This window comes from Pteropus vampyrus, unplaced genomic scaffold, assembly GCF_000151845.1.
Source record: "Pteropus vampyrus isolate Shadow unplaced genomic scaffold, Pvam_2.0 Scaffold42, whole genome shotgun sequence".
In the NCBI taxonomy this organism is placed as follows: domain Eukaryota; kingdom Metazoa; phylum Chordata; class Mammalia; order Chiroptera; family Pteropodidae; genus Pteropus; species Pteropus vampyrus.
The window spans coordinates 3095145-3122790 of record NW_011888823.1 but is presented as its reverse complement, the minus strand read 5'-3'; the positions used below and the strand labels follow the sequence as shown (position 1 = coordinate 3122790).

The window sequence follows — 27646 nt, the reverse complement described above, 5'->3', positions numbered from 1 at the left end:
CACAAAACCTTTCACCGCTACACAGTACGGGCCAAGCGTGGCACAGCCCAGGGACTTCGTGATGCCCGGGGTGGGGCTTCTCGCTCTGCTGGAGCCAATCTGAGGCGCTACAATGAAGCCACACTATGTAAGGTGAGTTAGGCATCCTGGATCCAGTAGGCTACTAATGCACATTTTCCCCTCAACTCATTAAGTGGTATAGTAAGGAGGTTGACTCCTCAATCCTTCCAGTCTTCATTATTTCTGGAGAGACAAAGGTAGAATAGGATGGATCCCCAGGAATCTTAATCTTCTCCTTCTTCCTCCCTCTGTGCTAATTTGTTGACTCCTACCTATCACTCTCTATATATGTGGGCCATTTATTGGTTGGAGATTTGAAAATAACAAAAGATATACAGGGCTGAGTTACTCTATTCTTTAGGATGTTCGAGACCTGCTGGCAGGGCCAGACTGGGCTAAGGCACTGGGGGAGACTGGGACAATACTGCTGCGTGCCCCCCGCTCTGGCCGATCCTTGTTCTTCGGAGGCCAAGGGGCACCCCTGCAACGGGGGGATCCCAGACTTTGGGATATCCCCCTTGCTACCCGCAGACCCACCTTCAGAGAGCTACAGCGTGTGCTCCATAAACTGACCACCTTGCATGTCCACGGTGAGTCTTAGATCCCGATCCCCCAGACTCCCTAGACCTTCCTGTACCTTCCAGCCCAAGTCTCAGATTTTCATTTGTGCAGAGGATTTTTCAGGCCTTGGACTGCAGCCCCATCACATCTTCATTGAGAAAAATTGGGGCTGGCTTCTCCTTGGCTAAACTTGAGCAATATGTTTTGTTTTATGGCAGGAGAAGACCCCCGGGAGACGGTCACATGGACCTCATCTCAGACACACTGGAAGACAATGAGAGAGAGGAATGCGGCTGTTGAGGAAGAAAGAAAGGTCTCCAGTGATGAAAAAGAGACACTGGGGCAGAATGAGCACTCTCCCAAACAGGGTTTGAGCACCATCTGTAAACTTTCAAATCTCTGTGTGGGTTTCTGTCCTGGAAATACAGTGACAAATCTCCTATTTTCACTTCCCTGTTAGAGATGAGCCTTATTACAACACACACACCTTTACACACACAGGTCTGTTTATAACATAGGATATGTGTTAGCAATTACTAAGACATGTTTAGTAACCTTTCCAAATCTTATTGCTTGTTTGTTGACACATCCCCAGTACTCAGAAATATCTTAGCACAGAGTAGATACTTGAATATGTGTTGCATGAGTCTCACAGAATTTCTCTCTTATTGGATGCCAAGGGCTGCTCCCTTGGCTGCAGACTCAGCCTGCATAGCCATCATTGCTGCCATGCTTTCCTCTATTGTGCGCTATGCTAAGGCTTCTCATGGGGAGAGTCTAGGGACTCTTGTCCCTGTATATTTCTTTGTAGGCCTGTCCTTATCTGGGTTGAGAGCCTCATTTCTACATGTGTTATTAATGGATTCAGTTCTTGATGTGCTATTTTATCTTGGGTGACAAAATACAAATACTTAGTTTCATTTCAAGATTATCTGGATTATCTCTATGTATATTCTTATGCATCTAGGGCAGCCCACATCCTTCCACCCTCTGCTTATTCTTTAGGTGGTTCTGACATGTCAAAATTTTCCCTAGGTTCAGGGTCAGAGGAAGAAGATGACTTCCAGGGAGAGTTGGAGTTAGTAGAGGCAACAATAGGGACCCTGGATCTTCGTGAGTTTGAGGTATCGTCCAAGCGGAGAAGGAGAAAAAGGAATAAGAGGGAGAAAAGCCGAGACCTGGAGGCTGGGCCACATATGACTCTTCCCCAGCAACCTCAAGAAGATGAGGCCTTCTCACAATCAGCCCAGGCACACGCAGTCCCTTTGGAGCCTTCACTGGATAAGGCCAAGGCCCCTGGTCAGTCAGAGCTCTGGGATGTGCTTCTTGCTGCTTGCCGAGCCGGAGATGTTGAGATGCTGAAATTCTGGCTAGCTGCCAGCCCCACAGACCCTGAAGTTCTGTCTCTGCTCAGTGCCCCATTGGGCTCCAGTGGCTTCACTCTCCTGCATGCAGCAGCTGCAGCTGGGAGAGGCTCAGTGGTTCGCCTGCTGCTGGAGGCAGGTGCTGACCTCACCATCCAGTAAGTAAGGGTACCCATGCCGAGCCCTTTAGGGTATAGAGAGGATGATCTGAAGGCTAACGTTGGCATTGTCTACTTGGCAGTATTCTCCTTGGTCTGGTAGGTGGTATTAGGTGATGCAGGAGGCAAGCTGAATCCAATTTGGGGGTTTTTCACCTAGGGACTCCCGGGCCCGGCCACCATATACAGTTGCAGCTGATAAATCAACACGTAATGAGTTCCGAAGGTTCATGGAGAAGAATCCAGATGCTTATGATTACAGCAAGGCTCAGGTCAGCTGGGAAAGGAAGAAGTAGCAGAGTGGGAAGGCATCATAGGTCCTGGCGAGATCTTTTCTACTTTCTTACGGTTTTACCAAAGATAGATTTTACAAGTCTTACCTTCCCGGAACTCCTCCAGGTGCCAGGGCCACTGACACCAGAAATGGAGGCACGGCAGGCTGTGCGGAAAAGGGAGCAGAAGGCGGCCCGGCGACAACGGGAAGAACAGCAGCGGAAGCAGCGGGAGCAGGAGAAGAGGGAGCAAGAAGAGCAGCAGCGATTTGCGGCTCTCAGCGATAGAGAGAAGGTGAGGCTGGAGGTTTTCTCTTCCATAGCGAGACTTCCTTAGAGGTCTGATCCCTTCCCAGTGTGCAGCTGTCACTTCTTGGGTACCCTATCCACCACCGGGGACTTGTCCTTAACTCAACTTCTCTTCCTCTCAGAGAGCTCTGGCTGCAGAGCGCCGACTAGCTGCCCAGTTGGGAGCCCCTGCACCTCTGGTCCCTGACTCCGCAATCGTCAATGCTCGGTATATGGAGGAGGAGTGATGGGTAGACCATATTTGGGCAAGGAGAATGAGTGCCTACACAGAAAGGATGTTGAGGGGATTTGAGAAGTTCTGCGAACCTTTGGAATGAAAACAGAAATGCCAAGAGGAGGGACAGGGAGAACTTGATTTGGAAAGTTTCTGGGGTAGCTGTCCATCTAATTTTCTTCTTCTTGTTCAGACGCTGCTGGAGTTGTGGGACATCCCTCCAAGGCCTCATTCCCTTTCACTACCTTGACTTCTCTTTCTGCTCCACACGCTGCCTCCAGGATCATCGCTGTCGGGCTGGGAAGCCTTCTTCCTGATCTCTTACAGCTCCAACTGGAGCCAACTGTGGGCCTTGAGAGAGCACATTCACACTGGCCCTAGGTTTCTTCTTCCCCGGGAAACTAGAGAATTTGAGATATTAGGGTGAGGGGCATTCAGGAACTAGGGCAAAGATAGGGCCACAGAGGTGTGTGGAGCTGGTACTGTCTCTGGAACTTTAATCACAATAAAGTTTGGCAAGGAAACTGCACTTGTACTTACATTCAGGCCTGTGGCCTTTAGTTCCTTATGGTCACCGTGGCCAGTACCAAGGGATCCTGCCCACTCCATTGTCCCAGGTCCAAGGGTTACCTTTCTTTCAGTGCCCACTTAACTCCATTGGTTCAGAGGCACTTTGTGTATCAGCTGAGAGGGAATAGATATATGTCTTATGCGAGGTGCTATTGAGGATAGGACTATCCAGAAATTGGATTTGGGGTTGGGAAGGCACGTTTTCTAGCTCCAGCAGTGTGATTTTGTTGAGAGCTCCCCTAGGAAGCAGCAGGGGTCTTGGTACGTAGAGGGTCTGCTGTGGCCCCCACTTTGTCCAGTACCGGCCCAAGTTAAACCCATTAATCCACACTTGGCCCTGGGAAAGAGGGAGGAGAGAGGAAAATAAATAGTCAGCTCTGAAAGGGAGTAGAATCATCCCCTTTTGTTTTTCTAATCAGAAAAATTTCTGCTCCCCCTTCCATGATTTTCCTCTCTTATCACTCCCTCACCCCCCACCACGACCACCACTGTCAGCAATACCTTGGTCCATCCAGGTAGAAAGAGAAATGTGTCCCCGCCTGAGTCTAAAATTTTAAACGTTGTAGAGTAGAAGGTGGGGCCAGAGGGAGTTTGAGGACGTGACCTTTTCAGCAATTGGAGGGGAAACCACCACTTTACAAGCTTATCAACTTTCAGAGGGAACATCAGCCACTGGGTGAGAATTCTTTGCCCTAGAATTGGTGGCTCTAATAGGCCCTGTGAAGAAGGCAAATGAAAATTCATCGTTCAATAAGCTCTAAGGCCAGACTATCCCTAATCAAGCACTGATATGCAAGTAGCAGCATGTCCAGATCCCGACAAACCACTTTGCATCAGGCCCCTATCTTTCCAGGGGAGTTTGGTCAATAAGAGCATGGTAGGCAAAGCTAGCTCACCTTGAAGTCACTGTGGTTAGACCCGAAACTGAGCCTTCCCATGTTCTCCAGCAAGACATCCAGTTTGGCCCCCACTTTTCCCGTCAAAAATAGTTTGTATTTCATGTTTCGTTCCAAAACACCCTGAAACACCTGTGGATAAGAGGATCTATGAGAGGAAGAGCTCCGCATCTAGCTCTTGGCCACATTTGGATACTTATTTGGAGAGCAAAGAGAATGAAGTCCATCTGTCAGTCACAGTCCAGTCTGGAACCTTACCCTTAGTCAAACTTCCTTTTCCCAGCTTATCCCCAAATGAGGGCAGGCAGTGGCAAAAGGTAGATGGGTGGAACTTGAGGCTAAAGGGTGCTTGGGAGGAGAGGAAATGGGCTCACAAGGTAGCTTGGAATCAGGTCCTTACCCCATCCACCATCACGTAGCCACGGTCATGGACTCCGTTGTTTGGCACCCAGAATTGTGTTGGCTCAAAAATATTACGGGTTAGATAGGTCCGGTATAACATAAAGCCATGGTCCTGGGTGTAGAAGAATGAGTACTTAAGATGAACTGAGAGATAAAATATGATACTGTGTGGAAGATGCGGAACTTAGGGAACCTTTGGCTACAGCTGTTGAGGAAGGTTACCTTACCGACCAACCGGATGTGGGATTATGCCTTACCTGCTTGACAGCCTCAAAAGTCATTGGCAAGATTGAATGGATGGGCCCTTGGGGGCACAGGAAGTACAGGAAATTCAGCAAATTTCCATCCTATTAGAATAAGGTGGTAGTATCAGAATATAAGAAGTTTTAGAACACAGGGCTATTTAGAGAATAACAGGGTAGAATCAGAAGAGATGGGGAGGAGCTTACCATGTGCAGGGTCAAAGGTCCAAGCATCATCTTGGGGCTGGGGGGAGGTAAAGGTCCCAAGGGAATTTCCTGGAACTGAGCCCAAATTCTCTCAGGAACCATAGGAAAACCACACAACCCCTATTTCAAGACCCTAGCACAGAGTTCTAAACCTGGGGTTCAGTGAAGGGCTTCAGGAGTCATGAAGATCCTGTAATTTTGCACATCTGTGTATCTCCCCAGGTAGTCTTATTTGGATGGGTGGGAAATACTTCCACAGGATGCTCAAAGTGCTCTCTGGACTAGACAACCACCACTGATTTCTGGGATTCCTTTACATACAATTTAGACACTCCCTTTCCCTAACTTAATAAAAGCCTTTAGCGCTTAATGAAGTGGTAGGGCACCTGGCTGATGACATTTCGAAGAGCAAAAAGCTTAGGTGTGGGATCCCCTGCTTCAGAAATTGGTGCATCGTAGTCATAGCTGGTAGTAATTGGAAGGAAGTGTCCTTTCTCATCAGCACCTGGGGTCAAATCAATTTAATTCAATATGTCTTTCAGACAGATGATAGGCACCAAACAAAGATTCATGCAGAGTTTTGCCATCAAAGAAGGCAGCGATGGCCATATCCAGCTTCTAGACACAGTAATCCACCCAGCCCTCAGATTCTACTTCATTGCTACATCCCTGCTTCAGCCCCAAGGACCATCTGGACTCACCATTCCAGTATCCAAAGTTGGTACCTCCATGGAACATGTACCTGAAGTGGGGGAGGGCGGAGAGAAAGGTACAAGCTGACCCATTGATTCTTAACTTTCATCCCCAACACCCAGTTACAGATTCATGTTGACCCCAGTGTCTCCAGTTACATGTTCACACTGGCTCCCAACTTCAGCATGTTCTTTAGTCCTTGAGTTACAGATGGAATGGACCGTGTGGAGTGATTCTGGCCCCAGTAATCCAGCCAGCCTGTATAGTACTCAGAGTTCACCTAGAATGTGAAGCGAAAGGAGCCATGAGCGAGGTGAGATCCGAGCTCGACCCATTTCCAACCCTGACTCCTGCATTGATTGCCCTCCCTTCTGACTCCTTACCAATGGCCCACGGGGTTCATACTTCCTTTGCAGGGCAAAGATTTTGGTCATGTTGTCAGCTGCAGAAAGGAGGCAAAGGTGAAAGGTAAACATCAAAGAAGAGGTGCCCCTTCCCCAGACTCCGCTCGTAACCCTTGCTCAGGAGACCTGGGCCAAAATCTACAGTGGTATAGAGTCCCTTAAGGGAGCCACATTTGAGTCCTTCAGGCCCATCTGTGGTGAAGAGCAAGATCTTGTCTCCTAGTAGTGCACGGAAGAGCCCAGCCAGGTGCCTCATGTAGCTGAAGTCGCAGGCCCTGTAGCTGCCATATTCATTCTCCACCTGCCAGGGGAAAGGAAAAGTAGAACTCGGCTATGAGGAGAAGGTTAAGGACCCCTGGCACCACCTTCCTCTTGCCCAGTCAACTTTCCACGTGTACCTGAATGCTAATGATGTTGCCTCCATTGTGGTAGAGCCATGGATATATCTTGGGTAGCAAGACCTTGAACCAGGAATCCACTGCAGCAAGGAAGTCTAAAGGAAGGAGAAGTGCTCTGCTCATTAGGGTGCCACCACCTCCACAGCCCCCATCCCTAGCATTAATGTTAGCAGCTTCAGTGCTGCTTGAACTCTGGGCTCCTGTTTGCATCCCACTTGTCTACAACTAAATCTTAGAAGCAGTTACTCTTGCCAGAAGATCTCAACCCTAAGCACTTGTATATTTGCATAGCAATGAAGTTTGAGCATAGTAAACAAAGCAGTGTTTCTTATAGATTTATTTTTTAAACGTAAGAAAAATGTTAAACGCATTTTATGGAGCTATTAATATGTAATCAGTGTATACTTGATATTGCTATGAAATAGCATGGCAATTCACAGAAATGAAGAATGTCTGACATGCACTTTGATATAACTGAGAGTCCAGGTGATTTAAGTCATCAATTGAAAGATTATTATATTAGGTACCATACCTTAAGTTCTCAACGCCTATTTGTGATTTTTGTTGATTCGTCCTCAGTGTCTTCGTGCATGTTATTACCTCTGCCTGATACTTCCTCCCTGCCCTCTTCACTTAGCCAACTCCAAATCAGGCTTCAGGTCTTAACTTATATTTCACTTCCTCAAAAAAGCCTTTGATATCTCAGATTAGGGTAGATCCCTGTTACACACTCATGTCACCTCATACTTCTCTTTCAAGTACACGACTAATTATAATTAAGTATGTATTTCTGTGATTATTTCCTGTTGGTCTCCTCAACTAGTAAGCAGGAACTTTGTCAGCTTCGTTTGCTTTGTCTCCGTCATTGAGGACAATGCCTTACAGATAGTAGACTCTCAAAGGTAGATTTGATGAAAGCTATTTTGGAGGATATTTTTGTATTTTAATTCCTTTATGTATTGTATTCTGTATAAAGGAGACCCAGGTTGTATTGCCTTCTTTAATCCAAGCACACATTAAATCTCATTCAACAAATATTAATGGGTGCTGACTATACACCAAGCACTATTCTAAGTCTTAGGGATATAGATAGAACAAAATAGACAAAAATCTCTGCCCTTGTGGAATTTCCTTTCCAGTAAGGGAAGCAGATAATAAATAGGTAAAATATATAGTGAGCTAATGCCGAGGGAAAACAATAAGCAGGGAAGGAGGACATAAAATGGCGGGGTAGGGTAGCTTGAATTTTAGAGGGTGGCCCAGGGAAGGCCTCACTGAGGTCATTCCACAGGAAGATGGAGGGAGCACCTTGTGCCTGGTGGGTTTGAAGAACAGCAGCGAAGCCAATGTGAACAATGAGAAGAGTAGATGTCAAGGAGGTGGCTGGGCCAAGCAGGTAAGACCTAGCAGACCATTTTAAGGAATCTATGGTACATATTCTGAATGAGATTAGAACCTATTGGAGAGGTTAAAGCAGAGAAATGACATGATCTGATATATATTTAAATCTATTTTAAAAGGATCGCATTGGCTGCTGTATTGAGAATAGACTGCATGGGGAGGGACAAAGAAGGGAAACCAGTTAGGAAGCTATTAAAATAATCCAGCTGAGAGAGATGGTTTGGACCAGGGTGGTGGCAGTGGAGGTGATAAAAAGTAGTTGAATTCAATATATTTTGAGAGTAAAGCTGACCGGATTTTCTGATAGATTGAATGTGGGGTACAACAGAAAGATAGGCATAAAGAATTATACCATAGTGTTTAGTCCAATTGGTTGGAATGCAGAGTTGCCATTAACTGAGCTGGGGAGATTGAAGGAATAGCCGGTTTGGGAGCCAATACCAGGAGCTTAGTTGTATCATTACGGCTTTTAGATTTCAAAGAAGTCAAATAAGCAGCTGGATATATAGTTTTTGGAGGCCAAAAGAAGGTCCTGACTAGATATACATACTTCAAAGTTATTAGCTATTAGATGGAATTTAAAGCCATGCAAATGGATGAAATTATCCAGGGCACGAACATAGAAAAGAGAAGCATCCAAGAACTGTGCCCTGAAACACTCAAGCATTTAGCAGAAAGGGAAATGGAGAAGAACCAATAAGGGACTGAGGAGTGGTCAGAGAGACTGTGGGGGAAAAGGGTAAAGACCAGATAAGTGTGGCATGGAAGCCAAGATAAGAATTTATTTCAGAGGACGGAGTGATCAACTGTGCTAAACGCTGCTAAATGATCAAGAAGGACGAGGCCTGAGAAATAACTATGGATTTAACAATGAAGAGGTCACCGGTTTTCTTGAGAAAAACAGATTGCATGTTGGTATTACATCAAATCAATACTCTATCATTTTATCATCATCGAGTTTGGCTAATGCCATAAGGAGCATAAAGCTCTCCAGGATCCTAAGAAGTGGCACAGCACCTGGAGGGTCCTCAGCAAATATAAAGCATTTACCAGAGTGATCTTTTTAAAAGGTATAAATGAAATAAAATTATTCCCTTGCTCTAATGACTTCCTATTTGCACCTGAAATTAAATCTAAACTTGAAATATTGAGCATCTCAGAGCTTAATCTTGAGTTCTACATTCTTTCCGTAGGTGATATCTCAGTACCCATGGATTTAAGTGCCATCTTTAGACTGATGACTCCCAAATTTATATCTTTAACTCAGACCACCCCCTAAATGCCACATTTAAACATCTCATTGCTTACTTAATATTCTCACTTGAGTATGATGTGACAAAAATTGAACATGATCAGAATGGAACTGGTCCCATTCAGTTTCTATTACGTTACAAAAAGTCGTTCCTTTACCATTCCCAGTGTTCTCTACCTTCCCCGTCACCACCATCTCGACTGGCCAGAAACTTCATTCCTTTCTTTCTGGACCCTACTCAAATTGCCCCCATCCCTGACACCTTTTCATCAAAATCTATCAACAAGTCCTGGTGATTTTATCTCCAACCTATATCGCAGTTCTGCCTTCTTCTTTTCACTGCCACTGCCACCACCCTGGTCCAGAAGCCATCATCTCTCTCCTCAACTACAGGCATAGTCTCCCAAATGGTTTCTCCACCTCCACCCTTACTCCCCTTAATCCATTCTCCATGTCCAGGCTAAAGTAATCAGATCATGTCACATCTCTGGTTAAACTCCTTCAACTTTTTCAATGACTTTCCACTGTTCTGAGAATAAATGCAAACCCCTTCCAATGGCCTGCAAGGTGCTGCATTGACAATCCCTATATATCTCCAATTTCACATCATACTACTCTCTCCTTTACCCACTGTGCTCCAGCTATGCTGGCCTCAACCATGCCATTTTCTTTCCCATCTCTGGGCCTTAGAATATACCATCCTCACTGCCTGGTCCTTCTCACCTCGCTCTTCATATGACCAGAGCTTTCCCTTCCCTAAAGTCAACTGAATGTCATTTTTTCAGAAAAGCCTTTTCTGACCTTCCTACCTAAAAGAGGTCCTCTTTGTTATTCACTATGTCAACTCCTCGTCTATTTTCTTGTGTGGTATTTTTATAGCTTGCAATAATATTATAGGTTTTTGGTTTCTCTAAAAGTCTGTTTCTCCCACTATATTATAAGCTCCATTGAACAGGGACTGAGTCTGTCTGGTGCCCAGTTTCTAGCAGCCTGCTGGGCATGAAGGAAATACTCAATAAATATTTAAATAAATGACTTGGGGATGGTCTCTTTTGGGCACCCAACTGACCCATTTTGTCATTGTTTGCTTTTTTCTGTGTTAAATCTTTTGTCTCAACTCACCTGGATCTGAGGTTCTCAGATGAATACTAGGTTTACGAAGCAACCAGGATGGAAGACCCCCCTGAGACAAACATAGAGCAACAAAGAGGCATGTTGGTTTTGTTGTCTAGGGGAGGTAGGAAGGGAGGAAGTCGTGTAGTGCTGGAAGTGGCTCTAGGGTGTGGGCAGAAGGGAGTAGCCTAGGAACCCCACATAGGTGGATTTGGTTCTTTCTTTTCCCCATTTAACTCACCATCTCCCACTCTGCACAGATGTAAGGTCCTGGCCTCAGTATGACCAACAGGTCCGCAATAGTTGCCTCATTCAGAAATGCAATGAGATCCCGGCTGCCATTAAAGTTATAGACCCCAGGCTCTGGCTCATGGTAGTTCCAGGGCACATAACTGAGAAAGGAAGAGGTTAACCAGGCCCAAGGAGGTCATCTGGAGAGATGCCCGGGAAGCTAAAGGCTCAGGCCTTGTAAGGAATCTCCAGGAAGCTGGTGGAAGGAGGTTCTGGGGTCCTTTCCCACCCTTAGCCTGGAAGCCCTGGAGCTCTAACCCTTCTCATATCCAGCCAGTCTTCCTGTCCTGACACCCTTCTGAAGCAGGTGCCAGGAAGAGTAAATCCCACCCCTCCATGGCTATCCCAAGCACTTCTTACAACTGTATGGCGTTGAGGCCACTCATTCGCATCTTGAAAAGCCGGTCTGCCCAAAGCACCCGCGGTACCCGAAAGTAGTGCAGGCTGCCAGACACGTAGCGGAACGGAACCCCGTCCAAGAGGAATCTGTCATGATCTCGGTCCACTACGAATGACCGAGTGTCTGCCTGCAAAGGGAGAGACTTCGCTCAGCAGAGGTCTTGAGTAGGGGCAGGGAGGCGGGGAGTGTCAGCTGCCAAGAGCAGGGAAGTTGGAACTAGCGTCTGCCACTGTTTTGTTTTCACTTTCTTCCCTACGCCACATCTGCTCCGGCCTCACCGCACCCAGCCGTCTGGTTCAACCTTCTTATCTTACCTGGGGCAGCAGCAGCGTCAGAAGCGGCAGCAGAAGGGAGGGAAGGCAGAGTGGCTTCTTGGGATCCATGGCGCTTACAGGGCTCCTATAGTCAGAGACAGCAGTTTGACTGTCACGTGGCAGATTCCTGGGAGGGAACCTCAGCGAGCAAGAAGGGGCGGAGACCACCCCAAGTTGGCAGGCGATTAGCCTAGACTTTGTCTCCCACGACTCTACTAGTTTGTAAAATCCTCTACATCTTGAGCCAGCTTCATCAGCGTCACCTGAGAGCTTGTTAGAAACGCAGTCTCAGGTCCTACCTCAGACCTGTAAAATCAGACTTTGTATTTTAACAAGATTCCCAGGCAATCCTCAGCACATTGAAGATTGAGAAGCTGTGCTCTACTAGACTGAGCTCCCAAAGGGTTGGGAGTGCCTTGTCCATGTTGAATCCTCAGCTGCTAGCACAGGGCCTGGCACATAACAGATTCAATCTGGATGCATGTCAGAATCAGGGGGCTAAAACAGGTTCAGAACCAAAGAAAACTATAGAAAGAACTTCCCAGTGACCTGAAAGAGGAGGCAGATGGGGGAACCAAGTTACAAAAGGGATGTTTTTCCTGAAGAGCCTACTTCAGCAAAAGAGACCATCCAGGCCATTTCATCTTCTTTGGATGTGAACTCCTTTCCAATTTATCCCTGCCAGCCTGGGCAAGAGCTGTCAAGGACAGCTGCTTCCTGCCGAGGCTTGGGAATTTGTAATTTCCATTACTCCTGCCTTGACAGTCTCGAGCCTGGGATGTGATGATTAGGGTAATCGTAATAATAATGGTTAGTATTATTATAATTATTACTTCTGTCTATTGACACTGAGGGCTATGTGTCAGGTATTGTACTAGGCACTTTACATATTGTTTAATCTTCAAACAACTCCATAAGGTAGATAATTATAATTTGCTTTTTACAGATAAGGAAATGGAGGGATAGAAATATTAAGTAGCCTGTGCAAGATCACACAACTAGTTTAGTAGAGCTGGGATTTGAATTAGGCAGTCTGGTCTCATGGTTCATGCACTTAACCTTAGGTACTAGTATATCTATTTTACAGTTAGGGAAAGTGAGGATCCGAGAGGTTAAATAACTTGTCCGAGGTCACACAGCCTGTAGGCTACTAAGATCAGATTTAGACCCTAGTCTGATTTCAAAGCCTGAGCTCTTAACCGCTGAGACTAGGGTAGTGGGAAACAGGCCAGAGCCCCCAAGGTTGTACTGATCGGAGCTCCAGGGGTCAAGGCCGCCAACACCCGCCCCTCCCTGCATCCCCGCACACACCCCGGGACAGGACTGTAGTGGGCTATCCAGCGCGCGGGAGGTATGAAGCCTCCTACCTCCGGCATTGGGAAATGGAGGTTCTGGGGGCCTTGGGCCGAGCCCGGCTTTGCTCCCCCTTGGCGTAGGTGCCTGCGTCTTGACCCCTACTGAAGGCCAGGTGTGGAACCCTTACCCGGGTCCTGGGACCCGTCCTCCCGCAGGCCTAGCCGGCCCCCTGCCTGTCAGTTCCGCGCCCCCACATCGTCCGGATGCCAAGCGGTTGCTAGGCTACCACGGGCCGTTACGCTTGCGCGGAATGATGACGAAACCACTGCTTCCGGTGCCCTGGCGCTTGCCTCCCGCCGGTGTCAGGTTAGTGGGGAAGCCGAGCTGGCCTACCTGGGGTCTACGCGCCGAGGCTTGGGGTGGGCTCTGCAAGGGATGGGCCGGAACCTCGCACCCTCCCGCTTCCCGGAACTACCCTGTACCCTGCCTTTGCGGCCCGACGGGCGTGGGAGCCGGGGCCGCCCAAATGTGGGCTGGGGGTGGAGGAAGCTGTCTGGTAGTGGAAGGGTGACCTAAGGCTTTAAAGCACCTCATCTCAGCCTTGGTATCGCCATGACCCGTTTTCTCTAGGCTCCGAGACCTGGGCCTGAGCTTTCAACTTTGGTACTTCAAGGGGCATCTGGATTGTGCCCGACCTGCGACCCTGCCGTTCTTTTCTTTCCAGCATGATCCGCTGGACCCCCAGCACATCTCCTGGAAAAGCCCACTTAACCTGGACGAACCTTTTGGCAGCCTCAGACCGTCTTTAAGAAGGATGACTGAGACACTATGGGCCACGCGCTGTGTGTCTGCTCTCGGGGAACTGTCATCATTGACAATAAGCGCTACCTCTTCATCCAGAAACTGGGGGAGGGGTGAGTGTTTGGAAATCACTTACCTAGTCCCCGGGGTTATGGTGATTTGAGGACAGCAGTCTGCACATGATAGGGGCATAGAGATTTTATCCTCTAACATACTCTTCAAACACACCTGACACCCTAGTGACATGTTAGTCAGAAAAGTAGATTCTGGATCCAGACCTCATAGATCCACCTTTATAAACCCTGGTTTCTTCATCTGCTTAATGGAGATAATTACTGTCTTGCATCACTGATGGAGCTGTGAGGTTTAAATGAGATAATGCATATAAAATGTCTCGCCGGTGCCTGGTTCACAGCACTTGATAAATGTTGACTATTAATCATTTAATGCTTATTGAGCATTTGTCATGTGCAGAGCACTGGGTTATGACCATAGGAACTCAAAGATTACTGTGTCCCAGCTCTTGAGCTCAAAGTGTAGTAATAGTCTTCAGACTCTTCTTAGAGCCATATCTTGGGAGGGTTTCTACTAAATGGGAAAGATACCCCCTCTTCTCCCCAGGGAATTCCTCTGGGTCCAAGCAGTGTGGGAGATGACCATGGTCCTTCACTGACCCCTTTGGCCCACAGTGGGTTCAGCTATGTGGATCTAGTGGAGGGGTTACATGATGGACACTTCTACGCCTTGAAGCGAATCCTGTGTCACGAGCAGCAGGACCGGGAGGAGGCCCAACGAGAAGCAGATATGCATCGCCTCTTCCATCACCCCAACATCCTTCACCTTGTGGCTTATTGTCTGAGGGAGCGGGGCACTAAACATGAGGCCTGGCTGCTGCTACCCTTTTTCAAGGTCAGAAAGTTTCCTGGCTATGGAGGGGGTTGCAACAGAGCCATGTACGAAATGCTGTGTGAGTAGTCAAGTATGTTAGGAAGCAGAGGCCATGTCCTGGTTTGACCACTTAAGATTTGGGGTTTAGAGGAATCAAGGTGGTATTATGGTGTATGTAGTGTGTGTGGTGAAAGGGTATTGTGTGGTGATAGGCTTTTGACACAGGGAAGGGATCAGGTTCAGGGAGCAGAGACTTGAAAAACATCAACTGTGGGGACACTTGTGTTGCAGAGAGGTACGCTGTGGAACGAGATAGAAAGGCTGAAAGACAAAGGCAACTTCTTGACTGAAGAACAAATCCTTCAGCTGCTGCTGGGTATCTGCAGAGGCCTTGAGGCCATTCATGCCCAGGGTTATGCCCACAGGTCAGTGGGAGGGCCCTGTGTTCTTTTGGGGGCAGAAAGGAAGAGCCCCACCAAGAGAAATGAGAGGTCTCTGCTCTCCTCCCAAGGGTCAGTCCTCATGATTCTTTTGCCCCCTGGGATTCCATCCTTTCTGTCTAGGGATGCTCATAAGTCATTTCCACTTTCTGACAGGGACCTGAAGCCCACCAATATCTTGCTTGGAGATGGGGGGCAGCCGGTTTTAATGGACTTGGGTTCCATGAATCAAGCATGCATCCATGTGGAAAATTCCCGCCAGGCTCTGGCCCTGCAGGTAAGAGTCTCTAGGTTCCTTCGTTCACCTGTTCCACATCCCTGAGTACTTCTGGTGCATGCCTCAATTTGGTCACATGACCATGGCCTGTGCCCCACTTTCGAGCTCTGTTCCAGGACTGGGCAGCCCAGCGGTGCACCATCTCCTACCGGGCGCCAGAGCTCTTCTCCGTGCAGAGCCACTGTGTCATCGATGAGCGGACTGATGTCTGGGTATGGAGTATGTGGGTGGGAATCTGGGTGGGGAGGAATGCTCCTCTGTATCTACTGGGGAGTAGAGGAGCAGGCCTTTGGTTTCAAGCGCATGGGGCCCCAGGAACCAAGTATGGCCTAATCCCCCTCGACTTCCTTCCTGGGAACTGTCACTGACACTGTACTCAATTGTTCAGGAAGTGGTATAACCCTGCCCTTTGAACAGAGTTGGCACAGCTAAGTGTCAGGGCTGAAGGCAGTGCCTAAGCAAGGGTTGAGGAGGCCTCCAGCTAACTGGCAGTTTTCTCTGGGCCCTGGTAGTGTCATGTGGCTGAGGTTGGCATAATCCTTTTAGCTTATGTAGACTCGTTTTACTATAGAACTAAGAGGAGAGTCATCATCCCCTTCCATGCAATAACCAAGTTATGCTCAGTCCCTAGGCTGTGTGCTATATGCCATGATGTTTGGGGAAGGCCCTTATGACATGGTGTTCCAGAAAGGTGACAGTGTGGCCCTCGCTGTACAGAACCAACTCAGCATCCCGCAAAGCCCCAGGTGAGCAATAAAAGGGGCATGAAGTATTTCAGACTCTCCTTGACACTAGCAGAGGTGGAGCCTCAGCATGGGGGATGGGTGCCCCCAGTTACCCTGCCCTCCTATCTCCACAGGCATTCTTCAGCGATGCGGCAGCTGCTGGCCTCAATGATGACTGTGGACCCCCAGCAGCGACCTCACATTCCTCTTATCCTCAGTCAGTTAGAGGCTCTGCAACCCCCAGCTCCAGGCCAGCACACTACCCAAATCTGAGCAAACCAGTGGCCACATTGAGAAGGTGGCCCCCTGTGCCTTTGAAAGAGGCCCTCATCCCTTACTAGAATCTCTCTCCTTTTATCAAGGCCTGCTCTCTTGTAGTTGGGGGTGGGGCAGGGGATGGGGAGACTCAGCCCAGTCTTCTGTCTCTGCTCTCTTATCCTTAAGAACCGGATAGGGAGTCTGAGCTGGAGCAGGTGAGGGTGGGGGATGGGGAAAGGGAAACTGATAGAATCTAATAAAGGCCATGGGCAGGACTGCTGAGCTTACATCATGGTCTGCCTCCAAATCTGGGAGCAGGAGAATGTATAAATAGAAGAAATAAAGTGAAAGCAGCTTGGTATGGATCTTAGTCTCATTGTTCCTGGAGTGAGAGCAGAGGTACAAGGCGCCCAAAGTCTGGTTGCCGTTTCCAAGAGAACAGCCTGGGAAGAAGAGGTACTGGTGTAGAGTTAGGAATAGCATGACTTCATCATTCCATGCCAGGGGGCAAGTATCCTTACCTTAGATATGGTGGTTGGTAGTGGGCAGTCCTTCTAGCTTGTCTTAGTCAAAAACTTAAAGCTGCTCTGGCTTGAGTAGACTTCTATGCCAAGAACTGTGATCAGGGTCCCCTAAAGGCATTCAGCTCATTCTTTCCTTCTTTCCCAAGGGTGGGTAGCTTAGTCAGAGCAGCCCAGCCAGTTTGCCAGGCAAGGGCTTCTGGGTGGAGACATCTGAGAAAGCTTTGGGACAGCTACATAACAGGTCTCCCAGACTCAGCCTGCGGGCAAAGGGAGTGGAGGTGACAGCCATTTTGGCCCAGTCTCTCCCAGATGGTTCTAGCTCACACATAGTTAACGATTAATAACGCCAGTGTGGTATGGCAATATATCCGGCTGCCACTTCCTGCCTACTCTGCTGAGTAAACAGGGGCCCTGCCTTAGCTGGGCTTGAAACCTGTTCCCCAGGGAAGGGCACTGTGTCCCTGAATCACAGGGAGGGGAGGCAAGGGCAGGGTTGGCATCTCTTGCTCTGCAAATTGAAGCTTCTTACCCCAACCCTGCCTACCCCCATATGGTGATGTCGGTGTGGGTCCTGGGGTGCCTATTAGAAAAGTTGAAATTTTCCCCAGGGCCCCAGCAGGAGGCTCCCACCAGCTAGGGCAGAGGCTGAGGCCAGAAAGCTAGCACAGAGGCTGAGGCCAGAAAGAAAGCACAAACAAAGGGGAGATGACCTGACTTTTAATGGCACAGCCTTAGGCCTCAGCAAAGCTGCAAAACAGACAAGCTATGCAAAGCTGCTGGGAGGTGCAGTGACACAAACAACTAGGAGATGGCCCTTGTTCCCTCCCTTCCCCCAAGCTTATGACTAGGCTCTGTGCCCAGGAACTTTGGGCCAGCTCAGCCTTCATAATGCACAGAGGTGCTGGCCAAGCCCTGCTTAGAGTTGGTGAATGCAGAAGCAGCAGGAAGAACAGAGTAGTAGTCTAACTCAAATACAGAAACTGCTAGACTTAAGTTTAAGGAAGTGAAGACTCGTATCCTTCAACAGCTTGTGGCTGGACAGACGAGTCCAGGATTCGTTCCTCATTTTCTCCTTATCCTGGGTGCCCTTAAGATCTCACTCACATCAAGGTCCCTGGGGTCATGTTTCCTGGGCCTGGCAAGGGCCCCTTGGCACGTCTTCCTTCAGCATGGAAGGAAAAAGGGTCATGAGCAGCAAATAGGGCAGCAGAAGCAGCAGCAGAAGCAGCAGCAGCACAGAGAGGAAGGCAACAAAAGCTCAAGCAGTCACAGAGGGAACAAGAAACCGTGCAAGGAGACTGTTTATTTCTAAAGGATTTTGCAATAAACATAGTGAGTGTGCTCCAGGCAGTTGTTCTATTCTTCTCCTTCATCCTCGTCCTCATAGGAGTCGATGCCTACTTCCTCGTAATCTTTCTCCAAGGCAGCCATATCCTCCCGGGCCTCAGAGAACTCACCCTCCTCCATGCCCTCACCCACATACCAGTGCACAAATGCCCTCTTGGCGTACATCAGGTCGAACTTGTGGTCCAGGCGGGCCCAGGCCTCGGCGATGGCGGTCGTGTTGCTCAGCATGCACACAGCACGCTGCACCTTGGCCAGGTCGCCCCCGGGCACCACAGTGGGTGGCTGGTAGTTGATACCAACCTTGAAGCCCGTGGGGCACCAGTCCACGAACTGAATGCTGCGCTTGGTCTTGATGGCGGCAATGGCGGTGTTGACATCCTTGGGCACCACGTCTCCACGGTACAGCAGGCAGCAGGCCATGTACTTGCCATGACGCGGATCACATTTCACCATCTGGTTGGCAGGCTCGAAGCAGGCATTGGTGATCTCTGCCACCGACAGCTGCTCGTGGTAGGCCTTCTCTGCAGAGATGACTGGTGCATAGGTGGCCAGGGGGAAGTGGATGCGAGGGTAGGGCACCAGGTTGGTCTGGAACTCTGTCAGGTCCACATTGAGGGCCCCGTCGAAGCGCAGGGAGGCTGTGATGGAGGAGACGATCTGGCTGATGAGGCGGTTGAGGTTGGTGTAGGTTGGGCGCTCGATGTCCAGGTTGCGGCGGCAGATGTCATAGATGGCTTCGTTGTCCACCATGAAGGCACAGTCCGAGTGCTCCAGGGTGGTGTGGGTGGTCAGGATGGAGTTGTAGGGCTCGACCACGGCTGTGGACACCTGGGGTGCTGGGTAGATGGAGAACTCCAGCTTGGATTTCTTGCCATAGTCAACAGAGAGCCGCTCCATCAGGAGCGAGGTGAAGCCGGAGCCAGTGCCACCCCCAAAGCTGTGGAAGACCAGGAAGCCCTGAAGTCCTGTGCACTGGTCTGACTAAAAGTCAAGAAAGAGAAAGAGTAATGTAGGTGAGAGGGGCCTGAGGAACTCTTATCTTCTAGCTCCACAAAAGTCTAAATATCTTAGGAGCCAGGACAAAGATTAATGAAGTAGCACACTCTGGAACATGTACAAATATAGATGACCCCTGAAAAGGAGCTGAAAAAATGTTCCCGACTATTAGCACTGCCTCAAAAGCTTCCTCCCTTCCATGCCAGACTCTTACCAGCTTGCGGATCCGGTCCAACACTGGGTCAATGATCTCCTTGCCGATGGTGTAGTGACCACGAGCATAGTTATTTGCGGCATCCTCTTTCCCAGTGATGAGCTGCTCTGGGTGGAAGAGCTGCCGGTATGGACCATTTCGGATCTCATCTGGAAGGGCATAAACCACATCGTTAAGGCAGAAACCACAAGGCTGTGCTCAGCAGGGACCTCCCTCCCTCAGCGTGGTAGCTGCAGTCAGATTGTGGAAGCTCATCCTTCTGCCAGTGTGAGATAACCAGCATGTGAGGAAGGAAACCCAGACCTACTGCCCAAGACCTATGCACCAGCCTGTAACTAGCTTGCCTTCTTTACATTGAAACTGGGTGAGGAGTTTTCAGGGCCAGGAAAGCCAGGTCTAGACACCCTCTCTCCAGAGAGAAGTTTAGAGTCACTCTCCACTCCCCTCATCCCTCCCCTCTTCCTCTCACCAATTACAGTGGGCTCCAAATCCACAAAAACTGCCCGGGGCACGTGCTTTCCAGCGCCGGTTTCACAGAAGAAGGTAGTGAAGGAATCATCCCCTCCACCAATGGTCTTGTCACTGGGCATTTGCCCATCAGGCTGAATCCCATGTTCCAGACAATAGAGCTCCCAGCAGGCATTGCCCATCTGGACACCTGCCTGCCCCACATGGACTGAGATGCATTCACGCTGAGGGATAAAGAGAGAGGACACAGCATGAGCCCCACATCCATAAGTCCGCAACTCATAAGCTTCTCTCCCACCCTATCACCTACCAGCTAGGATGATTCAGTTGGCAGAAATAGAGGCTTCGGGCTGGACGAAGGTCAGAAGAGGCTGGCAGCCTGCCAAGGCTCCCCAGCATGGGACTCCCCAAATGGAGGTACCCAGTAGGGCAGGCCAACCCCTTAGCCTACTTCTCCAAAGGGACCTTGTCAAGTAAGAGCTGTGGCTCGACATGACCCTGCCATATTCATAGAACACTCAGGGAGGATTGAGAGGGCAAGTGCATATGAGACAGGAAGACAGTCCTGCTCCTACAAAATCAGCTTCTCAAGAGCCTGAGAAGGAACAGAAGGTTTTCTGTGTTTATAGCTTTGAGAATGATGGACTAGAATTTCATTAAGCCCAACCCCCTTTATTTCCTGTGGGCTGCAGAGGTGTCTCAACCTTCCAGTTTGGCATCAACTGACCACACTGTCATCTGGATGCGCTCTCCCCCACCTTTAAATCCCATCTGGCTCGGGGGATCAATCCTATCTGGCTCCAATCTCCACCTCCACCCCCACACTCTGCATGTCTTCACCACCTTCATCCGACGCGACAACCCTCAGGAAAATAGTGATAATGCTGGTGAACGCAGAAGGCAGGTGCTGGCAATATGGGTGAGCACTGGGGCATTCGCTGCCCTAGGCTCGTCCCTGACAATCTGAAAGTAACCCCTGAAGCGCCAAAGTGGTGCGGCGCCGGGCGGAGCAGCCTCCCTTTCCAACACCGAAATGGCGGGGGCAAGGTTTCCAAATACTCAGAAAAGGAAGCGGAACCTGCAGTGAGGCCCCAGAGGTAACCCGCCTTGCCCCGAGCACGATGAGCGCCATCCTGCACCCAGGCCCTGTATTCGTCCGCTCCCCCCCCCCCCCCCCCGCTTTTAGATTCTTTCCAGTTACATCCCAGCGGAAAGCAAGGATTGGATTTCGGCCCCCGTTCTTAGGCTATAAATACCACCCCCTACACGCACCTCTTTCCCCTCCCCCCAACCTGGCCTCGGCCCGCGCTCCCGCTCAGCGACAGCTGTCTCTGCCCGTCCGCGCGCCCGGGCTCCGGCTGGAGAGGGGCCGGCTCGCCTCACGAGACCGAACCCCATTCCCGCCACCTCTCCTGGCTCAGAAGAGGTGTGCTGAGTCACAGGGGGTGGCGGGGGCTGTGGGGAGAAGGGATGCATACACAGCTGGAGGAAAAGGGGATGCTGGACCAAGTAACCTGACCCCCTTCCACCTTCTCACGCCAAGCACATGTTCGGTCAGTTCCAAGGACCCGGTTGGGGGAGGCTAGGGGCGGAGAGCGGCCAAGCGGGTGTCCCTCGCCCGCAGAAAGGACTGGGCACCAGACCGCGTGACTCCCCCCTCAGGAGGGTTAGGGCACAAATGGTTGGTGAAGCAGGAAGGGATTTCCAGGAGTATTGCTCGCTTCTAGTGAATACCCCCCACCCTCTTTCCCCAGCCTTAGAAAGTGAACAGCATGGCTCCGCCGAAGTCCCCGGGACGGGGTCGGGGGCAATGCAAACACCCTCGCACCTCCTGGAGACCTAGAACGCCAGGCAGAGGGCTCCGAGCATTCCGGGAGGGAGTGTCGCGGAAGGAGAGGGGCAATTAGGGGACAGCGGCGACCCCGGTGGGGCCGCACTCACCATGGTGAGTCTGGGCGGTGGGTCTCACGCAGAGTCCGGGTGACGGGTCTCAGTGAGAAGTGCGCTGGTGCAGTGCCGCACCTCACTTATAGGCGGGGGGGCGGGGCCGCGCACTCGGCTCGCCCACTAGAAGCTGCGCGGCCCGGGGGCCACGCCCCCTGAAGGGTAGGCGGCCTCCAGAGGGGTGGGGCCATACCGGGTCCCCGCCCCGCGTTTTGCCGGAGTTCCTCACCTGCCGGATGTGGGTTAGGAGTAGCATCCCCGGTTTTAACCCTTCGCTTTGGGTTTTGAGCCGATACTCTAGGCTCTCGAGCTCCTCTGCAGGGATGCAGGCCGCATTGCCAGGGAGCGTTTCGCCTGCACCTGCGTCATGGGACGCCAGTAGCTCAGGTGTTCTGATTTAGGCCGAGTGCCGTAGAGGCTTCACTTCCGAGGTGGCTGCAGCCCGCCTTCTTCGTACGTGCCCTCCCCGGGGGTTCCAACTGGCTGTCCTCCGCCTCCCTGGAGGTTCCAACCGGCTGTCTGGCCTCGGCCCGTCCCCGAGGAACCCCTTGCGGCGGCACACAGCCTGCTGGTTCCTGGCCGGGACAGCTGGCCTTCGCCAACGCCTGTGGGTGGCCGAGGACCGGGAGCTGCATAGCCTGAGCGCCAGGGTGCTGAGAGCCCACCTGGAGAATCTGCCACGGCTCGGCCGCTGCTGGCTGGTCAGTGGTCTCGTCATCAGCGCCGTCACTATTAGCGAGCCCTTGCCACTGCCACCTGCCCGCTTTCCTCCTGCCAGAACTGCGGGAGCTCTGGACTGAAGCCCTTAGAACCTGGCTTCGCATCCTGACTACCCTATGTGACCTTGGGCAGGTGATTTAACCTTACTGAGTCCTTGATCCGGGAAAAGGATTCCACCCTGAAAGCATTGTTGTGAGGTATCAAAATGTTTGTTGACACTGAAGAGAAGAAATGAAAATGGAGATTCTGATATCCTGACCTATTTTGACTTTTCCATCCTCTTCTGTCTATAAGCCACGGGCAGGATCTGCGACTTGTATCTTAACACCATGGGCGCTCAGGTGGAAACCTCAGCAGAAGCTATTTCTTCTTTCTATTTTTTATTTCTATTTCTTGAAAGAATGGGCTGTTCCATCTACTTCTGCTTTTTCTTAAGTGCCTTACATTTTCTAGCTGTCTTCTTTCACAGGGGATATTCATTAGGAAGTGCCCGTGTGCCCACTGGCACTCTTAAGAAACCTGTCTCCCAGCTAGTGAAAGGATTCACCTGCCTCTCCTACCACAGTGTTTCCTAGGGCCAGGGCTGTCTGACAACACAACACAGTAGGATAAAATAACTAGCATGGCAACTTTGTATCAACAAAATAGCTAATTGACACCTTACTTAGGCAAGACATGGAAAGGAATACAATGAAACATGACAAAGTCTCTCTTCCCAGTGGACTTGCCATCTGCTTGGGAGAACAAGACTCATTCATCAAAAAGAAAACTGACAAGGGCATAGAGTGAGGCTGCTTTAAGAAACGGGGTCACAGTCTCTACAGAGCAAGAACCACTGGTGATTAGAGAACACATAGCCTCTTGCAGATCTTCCCTGGCTCTCTTTTTCCGTTGTGTACTCCTACACCAGCACAACGAATATCGTAAGAAATTTTAGCTCTCTTGGGCAAAACCCTAAACCTCTTTGACCTTCAGGTTTAGGCTCTTTATTTGTAAAACTGGGATAACTTCAGATCGCGAGGACCAGATGAATTTAGAGATGTATAAAGACACAGCAAAGCACTATGAATGCAGCTGTCTGGATTCTTAGAGCATTTCATTCATTTGTTTTAATTTAGTGCATGTAGCACATCATGCTGCATTTGTTTGTGTACATGTCCATCTTACCAGATAGCAGACTTGTTGAGGATAAGAACTGTCTTATTCATCTTTGTGTCCTTAGTTCCCAGCATGGTGCTTAGCACATCATAGACATTTGCTAAGTGTGTGTCAGATGAATCGTTTCACTTTAGAGATGGGACTAAAATTAGGGTAGAAGTCTAAGAAGCCAGAAGTTACAAAATGGTGGCCTGAAGGCCAGATTCCCTCTCAGAAATGTTTTGTTTGGCACTCACAGTGTTAACTCCTGTAGCATTTAGAATATGAAAAAAAAAATCAGAAATTGTCTTTGTGTTACAGTATCCTCAAGCCCACCTCCATGTAAAGAGATTAGCCAGAAGGGCTCAAAGGACCCAGCAAAAAGTAGTACTCACAACTAAGGTTTCTCACAGCAGTGTAGGAGGGATACACAGCTGGATCAGAAGGAGAAAAGACACAAGGGGAGTCTGGAGGATTCTACGCCCTCTTCCTCCCATAAGGGCTCACAAGTGTGTTCTTCCTCCAAAATGAAAATGGAGCAACATCTCCTTACAGAGTTTCTGAAAAACAAACAAACAAACAAACAAACAAACAAACAAACAAAACCATTAGAGACGCAGCGCCCAAGGTTTTTATTGAGGGCTGGTCACCTCTGCCAAGCTCATATGAAAATTCCGGACTCCTAAAAGAAAAAGAGGTATTCAGCATAAACCATTTTACACAAATAGTCAAGGCACAATGAACTATCATTGTCAGTTAACTGTTGATTGGGAATGCTCCAAGAGCCAAGTTCCCAGATGCCAGCCAAGGGCCAACTTTGCAATTAGGCCTTTCTAAGGATAGCAGTCTCAGGCCAGCTATGTTAACTCTTTTCTGCACAGTCAGGTAAAAATGCAGCTTTCTAGCTCTTATTGAAAAGAACTAGAAGGTCTGGCCATACTAGGCCTTCATTCCCATTTAGCAACAGTGGTAGGCAGAATGATAGCCCCCAAAGATGTCCACATCCTAATCCCCAAAACCTATGACTATGTTACCTTACATGGCAAAAAGCTTCGCAGATATGATAAGGTAAAGATCCTGAGACTGGGAGATAATTCTGGATTTTTTTGGGTGGGCCCAATGTAATTATAAAAGTTCTTATAAATGAAAGAGGGAGGCAGAAGGGTCAGAGTCAGGAAAGAGAGGTCAGAAGTAGAGATCAGAGTGATATAATTGTTGGCTTTCAAGATGGAAGAGAGCCATGAGTCTAGGAGTGTGGGCAGCCTCTAGTAGATGGGAAAAATGAGGAACATATTCTCTTCTAGAGCCTCTAGAAGGAGGCGACCCTGCCAACATCTTGAGTTTAGCACCATAAGACCAATTTTGGACTTCTGATCTCCAGAAATGCAATATAATAAATTTGTGTTGTTTTAAGCTACTAAGTTTGCAACAATTTGTTACAGCAGCAACAGGAAACCAGTAGGACAACAAGTGGAGCTGGGTGGTGGCTGTTTTCTTAGGACGGACAACAAGCTGCTTCAGTTCACTCAGTTCTTACCACTCTGTGTCCCCCTGACACAGAGGATGAGTGTTTGTTGCCATTTAACATCATATGCTCAGCTCATATTACACATTTATGGTGGCCCCTATAGCAAAGTTTACAACCCTGGAGCAGGCCTTCTCACAGGGAAAATGGAGAAGACAAGGGTGCAGGGAGAAATGCCTAAGGCATGTTAGTGGAATATAGATTCTGTGTGTGTGTGTGTGTGTGTGTGTGTGTGAGAGAGAGAGAGAGAGAGAGAGAGAGAGAGAGAGAGAGAGAGAGACTATGTATATGTTCTCAGGATATATACAGACGCCCCTGAACTTGGACCATAAGCTCTGTGTGGGTATGCAAGTAATGGTCCATATTACCAGACTGAAGACTTTTTGACATTCACAAACATGTACAGAATCTAGATGATTCCAGGCACTTCTTCACTCTTCCCAGTGAATCACTGCTTAGTCCATTTACCCTACGTGGGTGTCCAGCCGGCTACTCTCTCTTTGGATCTCTATCCCTCTTCCCTCTTTTCTAATCCCTTCCCCAAATCTCACATCTCCATCCCAGAGCAGTGCAGCAAGGCCCTCAAAGTTTCAAATGACTCTACTGATTCTATCTGGGAGGGGTGGAGCTGAGCCTTAGTGCATATCCTTCTATTTTTTCAGACTGGAGTATCTACCAGCTGTCTTCCCTCTCACAGCACAACCTTTCTAAAGGGATATCTCCATGTCTTCTCTCCTCCCCACTCTCCATGCAAGCTTGGTTCCCATGCTCCACTGAGATGCTCTTGCCAAGGTCTCTAGTGACCTTCATCTTGCCAAAGATCATATCTCTATCTTCATCTTTCTCAGCCTCTCAGCAGTGTTTGACATAGCTGATCCTTCCTTTCTCCTTGAAACATTTCCTTCTTGGTTTCAATGACATCCCTTTCTCCTGGTTTTTGTTCTGGTCACTCTTTCTTGGTGGTCTTACTTCTAAGGCGGTCTTACTCTAGCTCAGTCCCAGGGTCTCACTTGGCTTTATTTGTTTTTCTCCCCGAAGGAGCAATTGCTGAAGATAGATGATGAGTATACGGGGTTTTATTATATTATCTCCACTTTGAGAATATTTTTAAATGTCCTTAATAAAAAAAATTTTGTAACATTTCTAGGGTTATTAAAAAAGAAACAGAGCTAGATTATATACATTCCCAAACCACAGTGAAAGAAAGAAATAAAGAGAAATATCACCTATATGCTGATTACTCTCAAATTTGCATCTCCAGTTTGGACCTCTCCTCTGAACTTCAGACTCCCATGACTATTTGCCTTCTTGATATCGTCACTTGAAAGCCTGTTAGACATCTTAAACAGAGCACATTCAAAGTAGAACTCTCAATATCCTACCTTAACCCCATTCACTGCCAATCCTGCTTCAGTCTTGGGCTTCTGAGTCTTGAGTAAATAATATCACCTCTCAACTACGTGATTAGTTTAAAAACCTAGGATCATCCTACATTTCTCTCTTTCTCCCCTTTTTTCCCCTTTTTTATTAGTTAGAATTTTTTTTTTTTTTTTTTTGCTGCAAATAATGGAAAGCTTAACTAACTGCAACATAAACAATGAGAATGTTTATTATCCCACAAGAAATCTGAGTACAGGGCGGTTCTGGGATTAATTTACTAATGTCACCAATAACTCCGGTATTTCCAGCTTTCTGCTCTGGCATCTCAATAAGCTAGTGACATCTTCCCTCATGATTACAAAATGGCTGCAGCAGCTCCAAGTAGCATGTCTTCATGTGACATTTTCCTAAGGCAAGAGAGGGGAGTTTCCTCCCACATCTTTTTATCAGGGAGAAAAACCTTTCCTTAAAGCACCCTTGCAGACTTCCCGTTATATCTCACTAGCCCGGTGCCTAAACCAGTCACTGAAAGGAGGGAATGGAATTACCATGAAGGGTTTAGATTACTCTATACTCATACTTATCCCTAGGTCTGAAGAAAGGTCATCTTCCTTGAGCAAGTGGAAGGGTGAGTAATTAAACAAAATCAGGACCCTGCTAGCAAAGAGGTGGAGGCAGGGGCAGGTAAGTCTGTTGGACAGGTCTGCCATATCCCACATTAACATGTTCCATTACTTCAAACCCAGCTACTTCCTACCACTCCCATTCTAGTCCAAGCCCTCGTCCCCTCATTTTTGGATGCCTACGGTAGTCTCCTAACTAGCTTCCTGCTTCTACTCTGGAACTTCTATCATGAATTCTCCATACTGCAGCTGCAATAATCTCTCTAAAACACAAAGTCGGCAGTGATGCTTTCTTAAACCCTCCCATTGCACTTGTACTAAAAGATATTCTCCACCAAGGCCCCCTTACCTCTGTGCTCTCATCTTGTATAATATCTCCCTCCCTCACTCTTGTTTTCTCGAACATATGGGGCTCACTCCTACCTATGAACATTTGCCCTCTCTACTCTCTCTGCCTGGAGCACTCTTATCCAGATCTTGCCGTGGCTGCCTCTTTGTCATCCAGTCTCAGTGCAACTATCACTTTCTTAGAGAGCTGCTCCCTCCCAAGAGTAACCCCCCA

The 27646-nt window shown here is 48.8% G+C and overlaps 4 protein-coding genes across 11 annotated transcripts in view; 2 read left to right on the top strand and 2 right to left on the bottom strand.

Moving 5' to 3' along the window:
• ANKZF1 (ankyrin repeat and zinc finger domain containing 1) overlaps positions 1–3462 on the top strand; it is a 6096-nt gene extending 2634 nt beyond the window's left edge. Inside the window, exons 3-10 of the mRNA XM_011358682.2 lie at positions 4–132; positions 422–650; positions 840–989; positions 1657–2143; positions 2304–2415; positions 2543–2710; positions 2847–2932; positions 3132–3462. Of these exons, the coding sequence (XP_011356984.1) occupies positions 4–132; positions 422–650; positions 840–989; positions 1657–2143; positions 2304–2415; positions 2543–2710; positions 2847–2932; positions 3132–3255 (1485 nt within the window). The 3' untranslated portion in view covers positions 3256–3462. The remainder of the gene's footprint in view (positions 1–3; positions 133–421; positions 651–839; positions 990–1656; positions 2144–2303; positions 2416–2542; positions 2711–2846; positions 2933–3131) is intronic.
• On the bottom strand, positions 3419–17222 carry GLB1L (galactosidase beta 1 like). Of its 4 annotated transcripts, none has more exons than XM_011358559.2 (17): positions 16728–17222; positions 11522–11606; positions 11168–11334; positions 10758–10908; positions 10526–10586; positions 6751–6845; positions 6479–6653; positions 6332–6390; positions 6107–6228; positions 5957–5997; positions 5642–5760; positions 5256–5330; positions 5064–5153; positions 4805–4918; positions 4405–4536; positions 4010–4225; positions 3419–3845 (listed from the first exon to the last, which is right to left on the bottom strand). In XM_011358559.2, exons 2-17 carry the CDS (start codon positions 11588–11590, stop codon positions 3576–3578), a joined length of 1956 nt encoding a protein of 651 aa, XP_011356861.1. In that variant the 5' UTR covers positions 11591–11606; positions 16728–17222; the 3' UTR covers positions 3419–3575. The 4 variants fall into 4 exon arrangements, with proteins under 4 accessions (XP_011356861.1, XP_011356862.1, XP_011356860.1 ...); XM_011358560.2 differs by lacking the exon at positions 16728–17222 and adding an exon at positions 13005–13073; XM_011358558.2 differs by lacking the exon at positions 16728–17222 and adding an exon at positions 12889–13047.
• On the top strand, positions 13088–16571 carry STK16 (serine/threonine kinase 16). Of its 5 annotated transcripts, none has more exons than XM_023529746.1 (8): positions 13088–13183; positions 13542–13731; positions 14308–14527; positions 14798–15018; positions 15103–15223; positions 15340–15435; positions 15848–15969; positions 16083–16571. In XM_023529746.1, exons 2-8 carry the CDS (start codon positions 13646–13648, stop codon positions 16219–16221), a joined length of 1005 nt encoding a protein of 334 aa, XP_023385514.1. In that variant the 5' UTR covers positions 13088–13183; positions 13542–13645; the 3' UTR covers positions 16222–16571. The 5 variants fall into 5 exon arrangements, with proteins under 5 accessions (XP_023385514.1, XP_023385516.1, XP_011356865.1 ...); XM_023529748.1 differs by having other exon boundaries at positions 13132–13183; positions 13448–13731; positions 14369–14527; XM_011358563.2 differs by having other exon boundaries at positions 13132–13183; positions 13448–13731; positions 14798–14931.
• Positions 17223–18013: 791 nt separating the features above from the next.
• LOC105291036 (tubulin alpha-4A chain) lies at positions 18014–21791 on the bottom strand. The gene is made up of 4 exons (XM_011358543.2): positions 21697–21791; positions 19757–19979; positions 19288–19436; positions 18014–19058 (listed from the first exon to the last, which is right to left on the bottom strand). Exons 1-4 carry the CDS (start codon positions 21697–21699, stop codon positions 18087–18089), a joined length of 1347 nt encoding a protein of 448 aa, XP_011356845.1. The 5' UTR covers positions 21700–21791; the 3' UTR covers positions 18014–18086.
• Between the last annotated feature and the right edge of the window lie 5855 nt (positions 21792–27646).

Coding starts and splice junctions, on each gene's coding strand:
- LOC105291036 (XM_011358543.2), bottom strand. Junction 19,437..19,756: donor TTTGGAGCCCACTGTAATTG/GTGAGAGGAAGA, acceptor ATGCCCTTCCAG/ATGAGATCCGAAATGGTCCA. Junction 19,059..19,287: donor TGGACCGGATCCGCAAGCTG/GTAAGAGTCTGG, acceptor CTTGACTTTTAG/TCAGACCAGTGCACAGGACT.
- STK16 (XM_023529746.1), top strand. CDS start 13,646: ATGGGCCACGCGCTGTGTGTCTGCTCTCGGGGAACTGTCATCATTGAC. Junction 13,732..14,307: donor ATCCAGAAACTGGGGGAGGG/GTGAGTGTTTGG, acceptor TTTGGCCCACAG/TGGGTTCAGCTATGTGGATC. Junction 15,224..15,339: donor GCCAGGCTCTGGCCCTGCAG/GTAAGAGTCTCT, acceptor GCTCTGTTCCAG/GACTGGGCAGCCCAGCGGTG.
- GLB1L (XM_011358559.2), bottom strand. CDS start 11,590: ATGGATCCCAAGAAGCCACTCTGCCTTCCCTCCCTTCTGCTGCCGCTT. Junction 6,654..6,750: donor GCAACATCATTAGCATTCAG/GTACACGTGGAA, acceptor TTCCCCTGGCAG/GTGGAGAATGAATATGGCAG. Junction 6,391..6,478: donor CACTGTAGATTTTGGCCCAG/GTCTCCTGAGCA, acceptor TCCTTTCTGCAG/CTGACAACATGACCAAAATC.